General features: G+C 40.2%; 1 protein-coding gene across 1 annotated transcript in view; it reads right to left on the bottom strand.

Annotated features, from left to right (window-relative positions):
* The window catches only part of ADGRF1 (adhesion G protein-coupled receptor F1), a 40305-nt gene extending 23145 nt beyond the window's left edge, over nucleotides 1–17160 (bottom strand). Inside the window, exons 1-3 of the mRNA XM_057700182.1 lie at nucleotides 17035–17160; nucleotides 3461–3611; nucleotides 1344–1401 (exon numbers count right to left, since the gene is read on the bottom strand). Of these exons, the coding sequence (XP_057556165.1) occupies nucleotides 1344–1401; nucleotides 3461–3529 (127 nt within the window). The 5' untranslated portion in view covers nucleotides 3530–3611; nucleotides 17035–17160. The remainder of the gene's footprint in view (nucleotides 1–1343; nucleotides 1402–3460; nucleotides 3612–17034) is intronic.
* Nucleotides 17161–19062: the final 1902 nt, after the last annotated feature.

Raw genomic sequence — 19062 nt, 5'->3', positions numbered from 1 at the left:
ACCCTTATCTCCACCTTATCGTTTCTCAGCAGTACCTTTTGTTTCCCTAAGGAGAGACCATTAGGTGTTTTGGGCTGGGAGAGAGGAACCCCGCCCAGAATTCACTTGGGCACATTCACATGAAACTCGGTATGAAATTTCACGGGGTCTCAAGATCCTCCCAAGGTCCTCCACGGACCCCAAGACTGAGGATGTGAAGGACCTCGGAGAAGAAGAGGCAGAAGGTGAACATCCTTGTTTTGCTGGGTCCCATTTCGTTGTCATTGGCAGTGAAGCCTCTTAGAAGCCTTAGATCTCTCTGGATATGACTATGCTTTCTACAGGCACAGATGAGGTGGGGAACGTCTATGAGACTGCCCCATTTCTTAGGGATCCAGGGGAGCTGCGAGGTTTATAGGGAAGAAAAGCAGCTGGATCAATCCCTAGGCTTCTCAGAAGGAAATCCAGAGTCTGCAGCATGTCCCAGGGCGTTTACAGGAGCCTCCTGTCCATCGTAGCTGCCACTAACTCCCCTCTCCCCTGCCGTCTCCTTAAGGCTAGAAACTCTGTCCCAGCCTTGGAATTACCCCAAGTGATGTAAGCTAAGGGGATATCCGCTCCCTTGGCCCAGGCAGGTAAGAGGAGGGGAGAGGAAGGTTGATGGCTCTGGTTCTGGAGCCAGACTGACTGGGCCTTGAATCATGCCTCCTTCCTCCCACCCCTGCCCGGGCTCTGTCAGTTTCACTGCCTGTGAAATAAAGATGGCGATTGTACCCAATCCAAAGGATCTGTGGCAGGATTTAATTCATCTAACACACTTAGAATAGTGCCTGGCACTGGTAACAGTTCAATGTACACTTGTGCTTTTACCATTTCATGGCATTCCAAGTTGAAATTCTGATTTCATTTTCCCAAAGAACTGTAGCCTTGCTACAACGTGGGAACGTCTACGGCCCTATTAGCACATGGTTGGATGGCAGATTCATGGCACTGTAAAAAGGCTTTTGTGGACTGACCCAGGAAACTAGGGGAAATATATACAATGCTTAAAACATCAGACTCACGAATCAGATTTCAGACCACAACTCATTCCTAGACTGAGGTTTGCACCATTAACTACACAATTGGGATCAGGATGAGGAAGGATAGGAAGAGCATCGAGCAGCTGGTTATGAGACAGGATACTATGCCTTCGTTATATTATTTCATCCTCACAAGGAATTACTATTATTATCGTTTTACAGATTTGAAGTCTTTAACGATGTGCCAAAGATCATACAACCCATCAGAAGCATCTCTGGGGTCTGAATCCTGCCCTCTTGGCTCCAGTGTACACTATATCATGCTGTCTAGGGGAGTCTCACCTGAAGGCTTTCCCTTATTCACAACGAGTTCTTGTTTTGCTTTGATGCCATCACTGCTCTGTTAAAAAAAAAAAAAAAAAAAAAAAAAGAATAATTACAGTGAGGCTTTGTCATGCTGTATTTCATAAGGCCTTTTTGGATTTCCCAGATAAACTGAAATCATGGATCTAAAGTGCAAGCCAGGGATGGTGGGGGAGTGGGCAAGAGAAGACATTCCTGAGACACATTTTGAGCACAAACCTGAAGGAGGGGGGAAAGTGAGGATCCCTGAGAAAGAACTTTCCAGGAGGAAAAAACAGCACATGCAAAAGCCCTGGGGTAAGAACGTGACTGGCACATGAAGGCTGGAGTAGCCAAGTGGGGTGGGGGAGGGAGGACGTGAGGTCAGAGGACCTGGGGAGGCAGGTCCTGTAGATCTTTCTGGGCCGTGGCAAGGGCTTAGCTTTTACGTGAGTGGGATGGAAGCCCACTGGAGCGTTCTGAACAGAGGAAAGATGTGCTCTGCTCCACTTTTTAGGAGGCTCAATCCTGCAGCCGTGTTGGGAATAGACAAACACAGAAGCAATGGGAGTGGTTCAGGAGTTATTGAAATAATACAGGTGAGAGATGATGAAGGTGTGGATCAGGATGGTAGCCATGGAGATGGTGAGAAGTGTTTGGATTTTGGATATATTTTAAAGAGAAAACCAGAAAAAAAGAGCCAATAGTTTAGATATGGATTGTGAGAAGAATGTAGCATAAAAATAATTTTTTTCCTAAGCAGTTGGAGAGACCACTTGCTGAGACAGGCAAGAAGGATCAGTTTTGGTGAGAAAAAAACCAAGAGTTTAATGTTGGACCTACTAAGTTGAGGGGGTATTTGCACCCAACTGGAGATACCAAGTAGAGAGTAGATACGTGAGTGCGGAGTTGGGGGGATGGGTCTGAGAGGGAGACACAGGTTTGGGAGTCATCGGCTTGCAGAGAACATGAAAGCAGTGACCCCAGATGAAAGCATCAAGAAAGTGACTATAGTGTGAAGAAAAAGGAACCCTCCTACAAAGATGATGGGAATGTAAATTGATGCAATCACTATGGAGAACAACTGGCGTTTCCTTAAAAAACTAAAAATAGAGTTGCCATATGATGCTGCAATCCCACTCCTGGGCATATAACCAGAGAAAACTCTAATTCAAAAAGATACATAAAACCCAATGTTCACAGCAGCACTATTTACAACAGCCAAGACGTGGAAGCAACCTGAGTGTCCACAGACAGATGAATGGATAAAGAAGATGTGGTATAGATGTACAATGGAATACTACTCAGCCATATAAAAGAATGAAATAATGCCATTTGCAGCAACATGGATGGACCTAGAGATTATCATACTAAGTGTAAGTCAGAGAAAGACAAATATCACATGAAATCACTTATATGGGGAATCTAAAAAAAATGATACAAATGAACTTATTTACAAAACAGAAACAGACTCACAGACTTAAGAGTACGGGCTATGGTCACCAGAGGGGATAGTGGAGGGAGAGATAAATTAGGAGTCTGGGATTAACACATACACACTACTATGTATAAAACAGATAAACAACAAGGACCTACTGTATAGCACAGGGAACTACACTCAGTGTCTTATAATAACCTATAATGGAAAAGAATCTGAATTACTTTGCTGTATACTTGAAGGTGACACAACATTGTAAATTAACTATGTAAACTAAACTAAAATATGTAAATGATTACTTCAATAAAAATTGGCTATTGGGAAAAAAAGAAAGCAAGTATAAGTAGGGAAGAGGCCGAGCATTGTTAATGTCGATCTATAAGCTTTTTCTCCATCAAAGATTCCATAGGAGAGGGTGCGCTGAGTTAGGAGAGATCTCCAGGATGGCTTAGTCCAAGAGCCTGCTTTTGAAGTCAGGTCATCTGAGCTCCAAGAGATGAAGTGACTCATCCAAGGCCACACGGCTAATGCTGTTAATGTTGAGACAGGAACCCAGCACTTTTGATCCCAAGTCTGTGAAATTATGTCATGTCAGTTGCCTGGAGAGTGATGGACGCTCAAAGTGCCAGAAGGACAGAGGCAGGTGGTAGAGAAGAAAACGGGACATACATCAACTCACCCCCAGGAAGCCATTCCAGCCCTGGATGACCATGAAGAAGGAGAAGAGCAAGAGTGCAGGAACTCTCATCTTCCCTGGCCCCTCCTGGTCCTGGAGAGGACACCAACAGCTGGAGTCACAGTCTGTGCCTAGACGTGTGCACTGTGCAAGGCTGAGGCATAGAAACAAGTCATTAGAACCAAAAGTTTAAAACGCACAGGGATAAAGCCTAAGTGGGCTCATCAGAACCTCTGAGCATTTGGTTATTTTTCCACTGGAGACACCATCACTTCCACTCCCACTGCAGAACTAGTGAATTTACGTCTTTATAAACTTACTAGAAAATTTCTCCAGAGCTCTCTTCTAAGTGATCAAACTTGACTCAACACAGCATATTTTAAAATCATGACTTACTTAACTTACTTAATCATAACTTTACTAGACATCCAGCCTTTTATATCTCACTGAGGTTTTCTTTTCATCTCAGTGAAGACAAGCATTCCAATAACAAAGGACCCTAGGACCGTTAGTATTAAGATAGAATCTGAGTATTTCAGCATAAAAATAATAATGAACCAATCCAGCAAATTTCCTTCTTCATAGTTCATGTAATTAGCAACCAATTGTCCTCAAGTTCATGATTATCTTAAAATAATTTGGACAAAACTCAGCCCATAGTCATGATCATTTATACGCAGGTTATTTGGTGGCAATGAAAAAAATCACCATGAGTTAGAACTATCCTGTTCAACGCAGTAGACCTAGCCACAGGCGACAATCTAAATTTACTTTTAATTAGAATAAAATGAAATGAAAAACTCACACTAGCCACATTTTAAGTGCTCAGTAACCACATGTGGCTAGTGGCTACCATGTTAGGCAGTGTAGACACAGACCACTTCTATCATTGCCAAAAGTTTTATTAGGCATGGAATAATATTCAGCCTTTAAAAAGAAAAAATTCTGTCACATGCTATAAACATGGATGAACCTTAAGGACATTATGTTACATGACATAAGCCAATCACAAAAAGACAAGTACTGCATGATTCCACTTGCATGAGGATCTAAAGAAGTCAGACTCATAGAAATAGGAAGTAGGATGTGGTTGCCAGAAGCTAGGAGGAGGGGGTAGAGGGGAGTTGTTATTCAGTGGGTATAGAGTTTCAGTTTTGCCAGAAGAAAAAGTTCTAGAAATCTGTGGCACAACAGTGAATATATTTAACACTGCTGAACTGTACACTTAAAAATGGCTAAGACAGTACGTTTCATGTTGTGTGGGGTTTTGTTAACAAGAGTTTTAAAAAAGCTTTAATGGCCGGTATTGACAGGACATGAAGGGATACGACCCAGTGACCTTCCTCAGAGTTGATGTGGTTAGCAACAAATTGTCCCCAAGTTCACGGTTATCCCAGAATAATGTAGACAAAACTCAGCCCATTGTCATGGTCATAAAACTCCTTTTCTCTTTACATCTCCATAGGCAAAGAGGAAGAGCTGTGATTCCCAAGCTCAGTAACCCAGCACTGGAGCAAGTGCCCAGAGTTAGCAGCACAGAAGCCCAGGGTTGGTTCTCCAGCCCTTAGCTTACTTCCTGGGGGCGCTTTCAACTTCACACATGCTCTGCGATCCCGACAGCGCCGCCCCACAGTTTGCTCTCTAACCTACAAGAAAAGAGAATAGTTGGGGGATGATGGAGAGGGAGTTTGGGGCTAGCAGATGTAAGCTTTTATATGTGGAATGAATAAACGACAAGGTCCTACTGTATAGCACAGGCAACTACATTCAATATCCTGAGAGATATTCAATATCCTGAGATAAACCATAATGGAAAAGAATATAAAAAAGAATGTATATATATGTAAAATCACTGAATCACTTTGCTGTACAGCAGAGATGAACACAATATTGTAAATCAACTATACCTCAATTTAAAAAATATTGATTAAAAAAAAGAAAAGAGAAAAGGCATTAGAGACAGGGTAGCAACTCCCACAGATGTGGTCTACGTGTCAGCAGAGATTCTTTCTAGGGCATTCTGGGGAAGCATGAAGAATAAGTCATGGGACACATACCCCTTTTGTATTTACCCTCTCCCCTTAGTGAATGGTCCTCATGTGCCTCCACCCTCCTGCCTACCAAGACTCCCCCTACATCGACTGCTTTAACTTTCTTTGGGCGGCAGTCTGGGATCCAGATCATTCTTCTCCATCTTGCTTCCCCAAACCTGCTCTGAGTCCTATTCCCTCTGGCCTGTGCTCTCTACTTTCCAAATGTAATGGATATTTGTCTCTAGAGTGGTGTTTTTCAAACATTTTTGACCCCATAGAAAGAAACGTATTTTATAACATGCATATATAAATATATTAAAAATATAATATAGTATATATAATATATATAATATATAAGGTGAGTATATATAATATATATATAATACATATATACACACATATGTACATATATACATACATAATAAAACATCTATATATCCGTATTATGTATACATACTGATATATATAATGAAAATTTTATATATGTAAAATAACTGATCTGTTTTGTGAGATGGAACTTCTTTTTCTGTGCCCTTGGATATTTTCTATTTATTTTTATTTACATATTTATTTATTTGTTTGTTTACATATTTACTGGTGAATTGCCACGTCCTGCTAAACTGATTTCCCAGTACCTCCCTGGAATGCAGCCACATTGCAGAGGGAGCTTAAGCCTTTTTTAGCCCTTTTCCCACTTTTTCTCCACTTCCAAGGACAATTTTTAACGTGATTTACCCTCTCTCTTGTGCCAGGGCGTACTTCCAAATGGGAGACCTGGCCCTCATATCGCTCCTTCTCTCCAACTCTCTCTCTCTGAAAAACCTCTTTCTCCCACATGGCATCCAAGCCTGAGGCCGCAAACCCTGCACATCCAGGCGAGAAGGCCTGGGCGACAGCTCCGAGCGTTGTGAGGAAACTCTTTCATCCTCTTGGCCTCTTTACTCTCTCTTCTTCCCACACTGGAGGGTGGAACCTGGGCTGTCTTCCTGGACTTGCTAGAAATGGTAAACTGGAACTTATTGTCAGGATTTCAGACAAGTGATTCCCAGTAGTTGGGAAGGAGACACAGAAACACTTAGGGGATCATTTGAAAATAATGGTGCCCCCATTCCACGTTAAACCTACTAAATCTTAAGTAGCCAGGCCCAGCCATATACATTATTAAAGCTTCTCAAGCGAGGCTGCCTCCCACCCCAGACAGCTTTGAGAGCTGTTACTCTAGACTGCCTCTAGAAGAGGAAAAAAAGAGTTCTGCACTGAGGCTAATACTGTAATCTGAATTCTCCTCTTGGGATTCGGGACCAAAGCTCCAACCTCTTAAAATGTTTTCTTTGCTTCCTTGGTGCTCTCAGCTCCCTCTGGGGTAGGGTTGGAAGATTGACTTTAAGATAAATAAGGAAAAATTTTTTAGTGTAAGTATGCGCCACACATATTTGGGATAGTATTCATTGCCAAGAATTACTGCTGTTTTTCTGAAATTCAAATTTAACTGGTCATCCTGTATTTGACAACTAAGCAAAAGCAGGAAAATGGTATTTCGTGATGCATGGGTCAAAACAGGCTCTGTGTTTAGCCTGCTCAGGGTTCAGTTCCCGGCTTTGACGTTTACCAACTGAATGCCCTTTGACATTTTCTTAGGCTTTCTATGTCTCAGATTGTTAATCTATGAGATGGGGAAAGTAGTATCTAATTCACAGGTTCTTCGGAGAATTGAATGAGTAATTGAATAGAGAGGACCCAGAACAACGCCCAGCAGGTGGTGAGCCTCAGTGACTGATAGCTGCTGATATTAGTATGGCTAGCATTTCAACCTCACCACCTGTTTTTATAGTTACTTGTTGGACTGTGTCAGAATTTGACTTCAATCTGAGTCAAATTAAAAGGTACTCCTGGGTTGATGGCCAGCACAGTATAAATGGAAGGATCGCAGCTTCTAGGTAGTGAAAATACATTTTTATGGTAACTGAGTTATTTGACTTTAAAGAGGGTCAAAGGACTTCCCTGGTGGTGCAGGGGTTAATAATCCGCCTGCCAATGCAGAGGCATGGGCTTGAGTCCTGATCCAGGAAAATTCCACATGTAACTAAGCCTGTGCACCACAACTACTGAAGCCTGCACACCTAGAGCCTGTGCACCGCAACGAAGAGTAGCCCCTGCTCACCACAACTAGAGAAAGCTCACGTGCAGCAATGAAGACCCAATGCAGTCAAAAATATATATAAAAAAAAATAATAAATCTTTAAAAAAATAAAAACAATAAAGAGGGTCAAGAAATATTGTGTGTGTGTGTGCACGCATGTGTGTGTTGAAGAGGTGTAATCTTAAACCCTACTTAATTTTGCCTTCGCTAGAGGCACACACACGGTATTTTCACCCTTCCCTTCTAAGTCAGAAGGATCCTGATTATTAAAAAAAGAGTTCTCAGAATCCATGTGTCCTTGCCACAGGTGAGAAGCTGTTGTTGTCATCAGATCCTGTATGTTTGTTTATATCACACCTTGCTTTGCACAGCTGGGGGCCAGGAATGCCCCACCTACAGCTGTGTCGGCCCTGGTGTCCATGGGAAGGCTTGGCCAGGGTGGGGACCCCCCTCACTTCCTTGAATTCATTCAAGTGAATTCATTCCTGATAATCCCTGTCTTTCAGTTTTTGGAGAACAATCATTAGAATTTGCTATTCCGCCTCTGGAGACGGCTGCCCATTGTGTCCTCAGTCTTGCAGTTATGTATTTATGGGTCCAAATATCATTTATTTATGTCAACAGCTGTCTCCTTATCCACAGTGGTGCTCAACTGGCACTGCTCTCACCTACAGTTCCCAGCGTTTTTAGCAACAACCTATTCTTAGGCAGAGTTGAACTCTTGGGCTGCTTTCCTGGCATCAATATTTATGGGATTATGTTTCCTCCTCTATAAATAGAAGAATTCCCAGTAGAGTTGTCACCGTCCTCTCTGCCTTGGACTCACATGTGCACACACGCATCTCTCTCTCTCTCTCTCTCTCTCTCTCTCTCACACACACACACACACACACACACACACGGAAAGAACCGATCTCCAGCTGGGATCTCAAAGAAATCAGGATTCAAAGAGAACTGATTAACAGGCAGAGGACCTTCAAAACCTTGGTTTTATTTTATCTCTTATTTGATAAGTTTTTGGTCACATTTTCATTGGGATCTGCCTTGGTACAGGAATCCTTGGGGCGTTTGCCTTTGAGAAGAGTTTCTTTGCATTCCTTTCAGTAGGCAGATAGGGTAGAGAAGACTGGTGGGAATGTGGGTGGGAGACAGAAAAGATAACCCATATCATATCTGGAAAAATGGTTGGTGGTTTGGTAATTTTTATGAGCTAGATAAACTTCTTCTGGAAGGACTAGAAAGTTATTTAAAAGTTCAGTGAGTGTCTGTATAAATGTGTTCCCAGGAAAATTGTAAACACATATTTTATATTTCAGCATGCTTTTAGTATGTTAATGTCGAATAAACTTAGTGGGAAAAGACCTACATGGATTAGACCCTAACTTCAGGTTTGTGCTTATCTGCTAGAATTTGTGAAGTTAAAAAGAAAACTCACTGAACTCAGTTTCCTCTTCTGTAAAGTAAGCAAGAAAATAGGGTGCACTCAGACCTGTTCACATTCAGATTCCATTGTTATATGCCCATTTCCCGGTTTCTATTTGCATATTATTTATCTAATTTTTCTTTTCTTTAGTGTCTGTCAGTCATCAAATCTGAGCCTAGGAAGATTAAATTTTTTCACTGGACCCTATTCCTGTTTTCTCCTCATATTATCACTCCTCATATGTTCATCTTTTGAGATGGGCTGAGAATCTTCTAAGAATTAAGTCCTTAGGTTGAGAATAGCAGTGTGTTTTTAAGAACTCCAGAGTTATAAGACTGGAAGAGACAAAAGGAAATACTTTAGCTAAGTTGTCCCTTCCCTTGCAATACTACCAATCTGCTGAACTTTAATTTGTCCAATCAATGTGTTTTGAGAGGTTCCAGTTTCCCAGGCAGGGTGTTCATGCATTGTAGCTCCAACCACTTGGGGAAACTCCAAGAGCTGCGATCAGACATTCTTTTGAAAATAACGGCTGGGTTACCGGGGTCTCCCTGTTCCAAGGTCCCTATTTAAACTCTCCAATGTTTCATTGGATGGATCTCCCTTCAGAGTCCAGTTTGTAACCCTACTTCTTGTCTGAATCTCTTCCCTCCCAAAATTGAGATACATTTTTTACTAGTCCTTGCGTCCTTTGCCACGAATTGGAACTTCAGCTAGAGAGCGTTTCTACCGTTGCTGGTGCTGTCAGCCTAGCTCAGCTGCCTGCTCCCTTCTCACAAGGATTCTGGTTTTTTTGTTTTTTGTTTTTAATTCATTCACCTCTGCTTTGTATCTTAGAAGAGATACAGAATGACTTGTCATTCCGAGCTCATCACCCAGTACTTCTTCGGGTGTCCTCATTGAGTTTATTACTCATAGAAAAGTCTAGCTCAATTCTGTTGTAGGAAGCCTGACTACCAGCCTCAACGGTTGGCTCTATTCCAACCTCCTGTAACTGAAGATTTTCTCCAGTCACTCATGGTTCAGTAGAGCACAAATTACCACCAAGCCCTTAAAGCATGATTAATGGCATTCCAGAGAAGGTGCCAGGTTCTTTCTTGCAGCCAAGACTGCAGCTTAGCAGTGGGGACCCCGCCTTCCTGGAATCCCCAGGTCATTATTTTCCATCTTCCCTGCTCGACTTTGCTTACCGACAATTAGTAAAGCCCAGAAAATACGAGCTTCCTCTTGGATTGTTTGCTTGAAAAAAGTACCTGAAGAGCACTTAAGGGAGGGGATAATTACATAAGAAGAAATAAAGATAATTCTTTCTAATTTACAAAATGCTTTCCTATATATTGCTTTGATTCTTTTGGCAATTAAGTGGGAATTATTTTGGTTTCACCCTTGTGTAGAATGAGAAGGGCAAGCCTGCAGTCTAAAAAAAAAGAATGGATCTACTATTTCCTTAAATTTCTTTCCCCGAAGAACCTAACATTTCTCTTGGACTCTGGGCCCAGTTCATTTTGTTGCTTGGACCATGATTTTAATAAAGTTATGACTGTTAACATGATCTGTATCTGAGTTCCCAACAATTAAGCTCTCCTTGTACAGGAAAAAGAAGAATATATGTTTCAAAGCTATCTTCCTAACAATGTGAGTGTCACCGGTGTCCAAGGAAACTCAGCTCTTCAAGGGAGAAAACACAATTCATCAGGCCTGTTAGAAAGGACTTACAGAACAGGCTTTTGGGGACTTCATGGGTGAAAGGTCAGGTTAAAGATGTTACAAACTATTCTCGTGTGATCTATTCTTAAATAAGAGTGAAACATCTGACTTTTCATTCAGTGCTCACACTGATAAACCTTAATTGTTTCAAATCTACCAAAAAACGTTCATTCTTTAAACTTCCCTAAGCATGTTAAAAATATTTTCATCATAATTTCCAATAAGTAAAAGTACATTTCCAATCATATTCCCCAAATGATTTTCCTAGAAATAAAACCAGTTGCCTCCATTCTACCTATCCTGCAAATATCATGCCAGTCCACACTCTTCTGGGCTTCACATTATGTACAGATGAAAAGCTAACACATTATCATGGCAAATCCATTATTTAGACTCCTATAGTCTGCCTCAAATATTCCTTCTATTACCCTTCTTCTTGTGCATCTTTAATTCCAGATTATTACATTTTGAGTTTTGATAGACATGACCAAATGGTCGTCCTAATTTGTACCCATTTACAGTCCCTGTTAAAGTGTAGAAATGCTTTTCATCACACTAGCCCCAACATCTTTTTAATACTTGCCAAACTAATAGGCAAGTTTTTATCTAATTGCTTTAATTTTAATGGCTTTGATTATTAATAAAATTAAGCATTTTTTCAGATGTTTATTGGCTATTTATATATATTTTTTTCTGGCCTGACTATTTAAGTCATTGTCCTAAGTGATTCTATTGGAATGTTCACCTTTTTCTTAAGCACTGCTTCTAGGAGCTCATCATAGCATGGATATTTGCTCTGTCACTCGTGTTATAAATATGTACTCCTCATTTGTCTTTGGTGTTTTAACTTTTTTTTTTTTGCATTTTTTTAAAGGTGTTTTAACTTTTTATGTTGTCCTGTTTGGCACAAAACTTTAAAAAATTCATGGAGGAATGAATTGGGAGATTGGAATTGCCATATATGCATTACTAATAAGAAAAAAAATACCAAAATGTACACTCTAAATATATGCAGTTTATTGTCTGTTAACTGTATCTCAATAAAAGTTCTTAAAAAAAATATTCATGGAATCACCTTTGTCAGTCCTTTCCGTTATGGATTTTAAATTTGGGGTCATGCTGAGAATTTTTTTCTATAAAAAGATGGTAAACATGTCCTCCTATATTTTCTTCTGCCACTTCTTTAGGTGAGTTAGCTCGTTTGTTCATTGTATACATTTAAATCTTCAATCCTTCTGGAGTTAATTTAGGTTTTGGTATAAAATAGGAGTTTACTTAGGTCCCATTTGTTTATTTTTGTTTTTGCTTTCATTACTCTAGGAGGTGGGTCAAGAAAGATCTTGCTGTGATTTATGTCAAAGAGTATTTTAGAAAATCATAAACAAGACGAAAAGGCAACCCTCAGAATGGTAGGAAATATTTGAAAATGAAGCAATTGACAAAGGATTAATCTCCAAAATATACAAACAGCTCATGCAGCTCAATATCAAAAAAACAAACAACCCACTCAAAAAATGGGCGGAAGGCCTAAATAGACATTTCTCCAAAGAAGCCATACAGCTGGCCAAAAGGCACATGAAAAGCTGCTCAACATCACTAATTATTAGAGAAATGCAAATCAAAACTACAATGAGGTATCACCTCACATTGGTCAGAATGGCCATCATTAAAAAATCTAGAAACAGTAAGTGCTAGAGAGGGTGTGGAGAAAAGGGAACCCTATTGCATTGTTGGTGGGAATGTAAATTGATACAGCCACTACGGAACAGTATGGAGGTTCCATAAAAAACTAAAACTAGAACTACCATATGACCCAGCAATCCCACTACTGGGCATATACCCTGAGAAAACCATAATTCAAAAAGGCGCATGTACCCCAATGTTTATTGCAGCACTATTTACAATAGCCAGGACATGGAAATAACCTAAATGTCCATCGAAAGATGAAGGGATAAAGAAGATGTGGTACATATTTACAATGGAATATTACTCAGCCATAAAAAGGAATTAAACTGGGTCATTTGTAGAGATGTGGATGGACCTAGAGTCTGTCATACAGAGTGAAGTAAGTCAGAAAGAGAAAAACAAATACAGTATGATAAAGCATATATATAGAATTAAAAAAAAAAACAGTACTGATGAACCTAGTGGCATGGCAGGAATAAAGACACAGATGTAGAAAATGGACTTGAGGACATGAGGTGGAGGCAGGGTGGGAAGGGAAGCTGGCACGAAATGAGAGAGTAGCATTGACATATAAACACTACCAAATGTAAAATGGATGGCTAGTGGGAAGCTGCTGCATAGCACGAGGACATCAACTTGATGATTGGCGATGACCTAGAGGGGTGAGATGGGGGTAGGAGGTAGGTTCCAGAGGGAGGGGATATGGGGATATATGTATACATATAGCTGATCACTCTATCGTACAGTAGAAATTAACACAACATTTTAAAGCAATTATACTCCAGTAAAGATGTGAAAAAAAAGACACATGTACCTCACTGTTCATTGAAGCACTATTTATAATGGCCAGGACACGGAAACAACCTAAATGTCCATTGAAAGATGAATGGATAAAGAAGGTGTGGTATGTATATACAATGGAATATTACTCAGCCATAAAAAGGCACGAAATTGGGTCATTTGTAGAGATATGGATGGACCTGGAGTCTGTCATACAGAGTGAAGTAAGAAAGAGAAACACAAATATCATATATTAATACATATATGTGGAATCTAGAAAAATGGTACAGATGAACCTATTTGCAGAGCAGGAATAGAGTTGCATGCATAAGGAATGTAAGGGTAGACACGGTGGGGAAAGGGTGGGTGGGATGAGCTGAGAGATTAGGATTGATGTATATACACTACTACCATGTGTAAAATAGATAGCTAGTGGGAACCTGCTATACAGCACAGGGAGTTCAGCTTGGTGCTCTGTGATGACTTAGATGGGTGAGGTGGGGGTGGGGTGGCAGGGAGGTCCAAGAGGGAGGGAATATATGTATACATATAGCTGATTCACTTCATTGTACAGCAGAAACTATCAATACTGTAAAGCAATTATATGCCAATTAAAAAACAATAGAAAAAAATAGAGGTTTACATTCATCTTCTTGCAAATGAATAACCAGTTATCCCAACTACATTTCTTTTTTTTTTAACCTTAATTTTTTTTTTATTGGAGTAAAATTGCTTTACAATGTTGTGTTAGTTTCTGCTGTACAATGAAGTGAGTCAGCTACATGTATACATATATCTCTTCCCTCTTTGACCTCCCCCCACAAATCCCATCCCACCCATCTAGGTCATCACAGAGCACCGAGCTGAGCTCCCTGTGCTTTACAGCAGGTTCCCACTAGCTATCTATTTTACACATGGTAATGTCTTTGTGTCAAACCAACTACATTTCTTGACTGAGCTGTTCTTATAAAGACCACCTGGAAAATGATCAATTTTAAAGGTGCACATGGTCATATAATAAAATTCTAACCTAAATATTTTTTAGATTCTATGTTATCTGTGTCTTTTTTTGCTAGTTACTTGCTTAATTGCCGTCTTGGTAGACAATGTAGAAGAGTGTTATATGCCTAAGAAATAGATCATTAAGTGCCTTATTAGAAATAATTAGCCCAATTCTCTTAAGAGATTAAACATTAGGAATGTCTTCAAGCAAAATTAGGCTAAAGTACAAACAAAAGTGTGAAAGGTTTTCATGGAAAATATAATCTGCTGAATACAAAGTCTCTTTACCCAAAACTTTGCAGGTGTGAATCTGTTCTGTTGTGACAAGCTGTTCTAACACCACAAATTTATAGTGAAGGTCTGCTTATCCCTAAATAATATAGAAACTCTTATGATCAGATTTTTAAATTTTTTATCTTATGCGAAAGAAGCAAAGGATAAGGAAATTATCTTCAAGATTTTATCTAAAGTCTTTATTTTAGAAGACTTTCTTTAAAACAAAACCCCCCAAAACCTAGAGTTTCCATGGTTCTTGGGTCTCTGGAGATTAAGGACTGACATTTGCACTGAGGACCTGGAGGCACCATGAGGCCCAGATAACCCTCATCAACAAGATTTAACTATATTGTGCACATTTTAGAACTACATCCCTCATGGCTGTTCACCTCTTTGCACTTTGATTCATTCAACTGACTGCATGGGAGATTTTCTTTAACTCTAGGAAATGCCAGGGCACTTTCACACTTATTAATGCTTATGGATTTTTGTCCTCAACATGCCAGAGCCCAGAGTTTCATCTGTCATTGAACTGGAGCCTCTATGAGATTATCTGTGGCTTGCTGGGAAGGGGGCTTGGTAAGGGGCCCTCCCCCACACTTTCCTCTGGTTTTGTGTACTACAGTGGTAGGATTCAGTATGGCTAGAACCAGCTGGGCATGGGAGAGAGGATGTTGCTCTAGATCTTTTGCACCCACCCTCTAGGTTTCTAAGATTATTTTCATAGCTATTAAGATCATGTGTCCAGTCCAGAACTATGGAGATCTTGACATCCTGTGAGTGCATCTCTGCTCAAACACAATCTATGTAGCTGTGGTATTCCCTGCCAAAGACCTTCAGAAAGAACATGGCAGAATGTTTTGAAAGCGGTGAAGATGGATGTTTAGATTGGATAGAATGTGATTTCTTAAGGAGGGGCCGTAAACAAAACTGAATTCAGTGACATTGTCCTGGGGATGCCACCCCTCCACTTTCTGAGTCATTCACCCTGGGGACACATCCCTGCCACTGCTCACATCCTTCCATACCCAGTACCCTCTTGCTTCTTCCGGTTCACACTTGCTCCCAACCAAAGTGCTAAAAAATGTCATTGACACTCTAGTTTGAATGAACGTGTTCCTTTACTTTTCCTAAGGGAATATTTGTGTTCCTTTCATTGCAGAATGAATGACACTAGAGGGCACATGGATGCCAAAGTATAGTGCTCCCCTAACCCTCAGCACCTCAAAAGATAAACCCTGTGATGGGAACCTTGTCCCTATTTTAAAAAAAGAGTAAAGAAATACACTGTCTTTGTAGAGAAGCAAGACATGTCTATCTATGAGGCATATCAGAAACAATTTACATCGACTTGTGGTCATGCACTAAATAGGAGTGTTTGCAAGTCAAGCTTCTAAGACTCAGCATGCTCCCATTTTAACACGTCATGCTCATGGCTACCATTTTGCAAATTAAATAACCAGAACAAGAAAAGCTAAATAATTTGCTCAAGATTATGCCTCTTGTTAATGGTTGAATAAAGTACTATATGTGGCCGTGTAACATACGATCCTTTTAAATTTGGGTTATAGTTGAATAATTAGTAGTGGTTTTATTAAGAACATAACAAAAGGCTTGTACTAATACTCTGATAAATTACAGAACGTATTTTTATCTATTTTTGTTACTTCTCTCGTCTCTGCAATCTCCAGCCTATGTGTGTTATTAACTGGTTTGGTTTAATGGACTACACCATGGAAATGCCAAAGTCATCATTTTTCCATACTTCTCCACCCTGACCTTCTTTTCATACCTCCTTCGGTAACTTCCTATCATTTAGTCTCTGGCATGGATGGATTACATAGAATATCAGTTCTGCATAGATGGATTCTTCACGAAAAAGAAGAAAAGGGAAAAGAAAAATGACTAATTTCCAAAGCCTGTCAGAAAATATAGTGCATCCCTTTATATTTATTTGGGGAGGGAGCAGAGGAAATGATTAAAAGGGTCAATTTCTGGATTTTTCAGAGTCTAGGGAAGGAGTTAAATTGGGAAGCACTTCCTGGAAATATATCAATTAGGTCAAAGCTTAAACTAATTCATCATAAAGTGAAAATAAACTTGATCTTCTCAAGAGTATTTTTATTTCAAGAGATGGCTGAGGCTAATATGTCACTAATTTGTGCAAGTCATGAGAGTGACATTTTTGACAATTATCCTTGGCAGAGCCTTCTTTATCCCAGTCAATCCACCTCCCATGCACAACCCCAAGAATAGGGAGTGCTGTGTTGCAATTGATAAAGTAGGCTGTGCTCTGAGTATGAGACTCACCAACTCCCTCAATTTATACAGTTACCAAGAAGCTGAACTATGTTGTACCTGCTCATTGTTTCTTCCACTCTGTGTTCCTTTAGTTACCCTTCTTCAGGAAATGGAATATTGAAATCAGAATTTTCCCCATGGGGAGGGGCAAAATAATCTCAGATTAACAGGTTGTAAGCATGATAGTAAGATACGTTCTAAGGAATCAAATCACAGCTTTGGGACTTACCTGTGATTCCTCTCTTCACATCACAGCCCCAGGGAGCTCTTCCTCTGGTGTAATCACGGCTCAATCACTTCTTGTTCTGTTTGGAAAGATAATCATAATATCTGAGCCACAGCAGCTCTCTGGCAGATGTACAGGCCACTGATTCACAAGCAACTCTGAAGCACGTTCCTGCCCAGCAGTCAGACAAGCCCAGAACACACCCCCTTTAAGAAGGAAGAGAGAAATACATTTCTGTTGACTCACCCTCCCACTTGCGTCCCCAATAGCCCTGGTAAGAGGAAGGAGATCAGAACCCAAGACCTAATGATGCTCCCAGCAGACAGAAATCACAAAAGGAAAATGGGAGAAAAATGCTCTAGGGGAATTCAGGACCCTTCTGACCTAGATTCTTGTGTTACACAATGTCAATCAAGCTTTTACATCCAGCTTCTGGACACCCAGGGTCATACCCCATAAAGTGGAAGGAATGCAGGCCTTCATGCATAAATTTAAGGTGGGGAGAGGTGAGTTGTTCCAGTGGGGTATGGGGAGAGGCAGATATTATTTTTCCTTTTCCAACTTTCTCACTCAAGCCTGAAGAATCAACCTGCTACTTTCCCAGACAAAGGCACCTTGGACTTCTGGGTGGAATACTATGGAATGGGGGAGGGCAAAAGAGAGCAACGGCAGGCGTGCCTAGGGCAAATGCTTTCAGTTTGTTCTTTGTCCTTAGAAAACCTCAAGAGAAACCTTATTAACTTCTTTCATAAGTTACTTTCTAAGGAGTCATCCGATTTGAAAACTAACACTCCACATTTACCAATGACTTGAGGTAGTTGACATTTTAAGCCATTCTGTAATTTACAAATGATTTGAACCATCTTAAAGTACTAACGCAAAAAATAAAATTACATTAGAACAGACATAAACAAAAACTATAAAAGTTCTACACATAAACTATATATATGTACATGAACTATAAAAAAGGGAAACTATAAAAGTAGAGAGTCAACTAAGAAAAAGAATGTAAGTAAAAACCTATGAGGTATTTACAGTGTTTTGTAAATTTAAAACTTAACTCTAGGGACAGAGTTTCCTAGCAATGAAAAGAGGAAGCTAGTCAGATACGTTGTTCTTTTCTTTTCTTTTTTTTAATTGCAATATAATTGCTTTACACTCTTGTACCAGTTCTTAAGCTACATGAAAGTCAGTCATCTGTATTTATACACATATCCCCATATCCCCTCCCTTCCTCGGCTCCCCCCACCCTCCCCTTCCCAGTCCTCTAAGGCATCATCCATCCTCGAGCTGAACACCCTTTGTTATACAGCAACTTCTCACTGGCTATCTATTTCACAGTTGGTAGTATATATATCTCTATGCTACTCTCTCACTTCGTCTCAGCTTCCCCTTCACCCCCCGCCCCCCCAAACCTCGAGATCTCCAGTCCATTCTCTGCATCTGCGTCCTTATTCTTATCTTGTCACTGAGTTCATCAGTACCATTTTTAGATTCTGTATATATGAGTTAGCATACAATATTTGTCTTTCTCTTTCTGACTTACTTCACTCTGTATGACAGACTCTAGGTCTATCCACCTCGTTACATATAGCTCCATCTCATCCCTTTTTATAGCTGAGTAATATTCCATTGTATATATATGCCACATCTTCTGTATCCATTCATTTGTTGATGGGCATTTAGGTTGCTTCCATGTCCTGGTTATTGTAAATAGTGCTGCAATAAACATTGTGGTACATGTTTTTTTTGGATTATGGTTTTCTCTGGGTATATGCCCAGTAGTCGGATTACTAGATCATATGGTAGTTCTATTTTTAGTTTTTTAAGGAACCTCCATACTGTTTCCCATAGTGGCTGTACCAACTTACATTCCCACCAACAGTGCAGCAGAGTTCCCTTTTCTCCACACCCTCTCCAACATTTGTTGTTTCCAGACTTTGTGATGATGGCCATTCTGACTGGTGTGAGGTGATACCTCATTGTGGCTTTGACTTGCATTTCTCTGATAATGAGTGATGTTGAACATCT

Source organism: Hippopotamus amphibius, chromosome 11, assembly GCF_030028045.1.
Source record: "Hippopotamus amphibius kiboko isolate mHipAmp2 chromosome 11, mHipAmp2.hap2, whole genome shotgun sequence".
NCBI classification, from domain to species: domain Eukaryota; kingdom Metazoa; phylum Chordata; class Mammalia; order Artiodactyla; family Hippopotamidae; genus Hippopotamus; species Hippopotamus amphibius.
The sequence above is the reverse complement of the archived record's forward strand: the minus strand, read 5'-3'. Positions and strand labels throughout refer to the sequence as shown.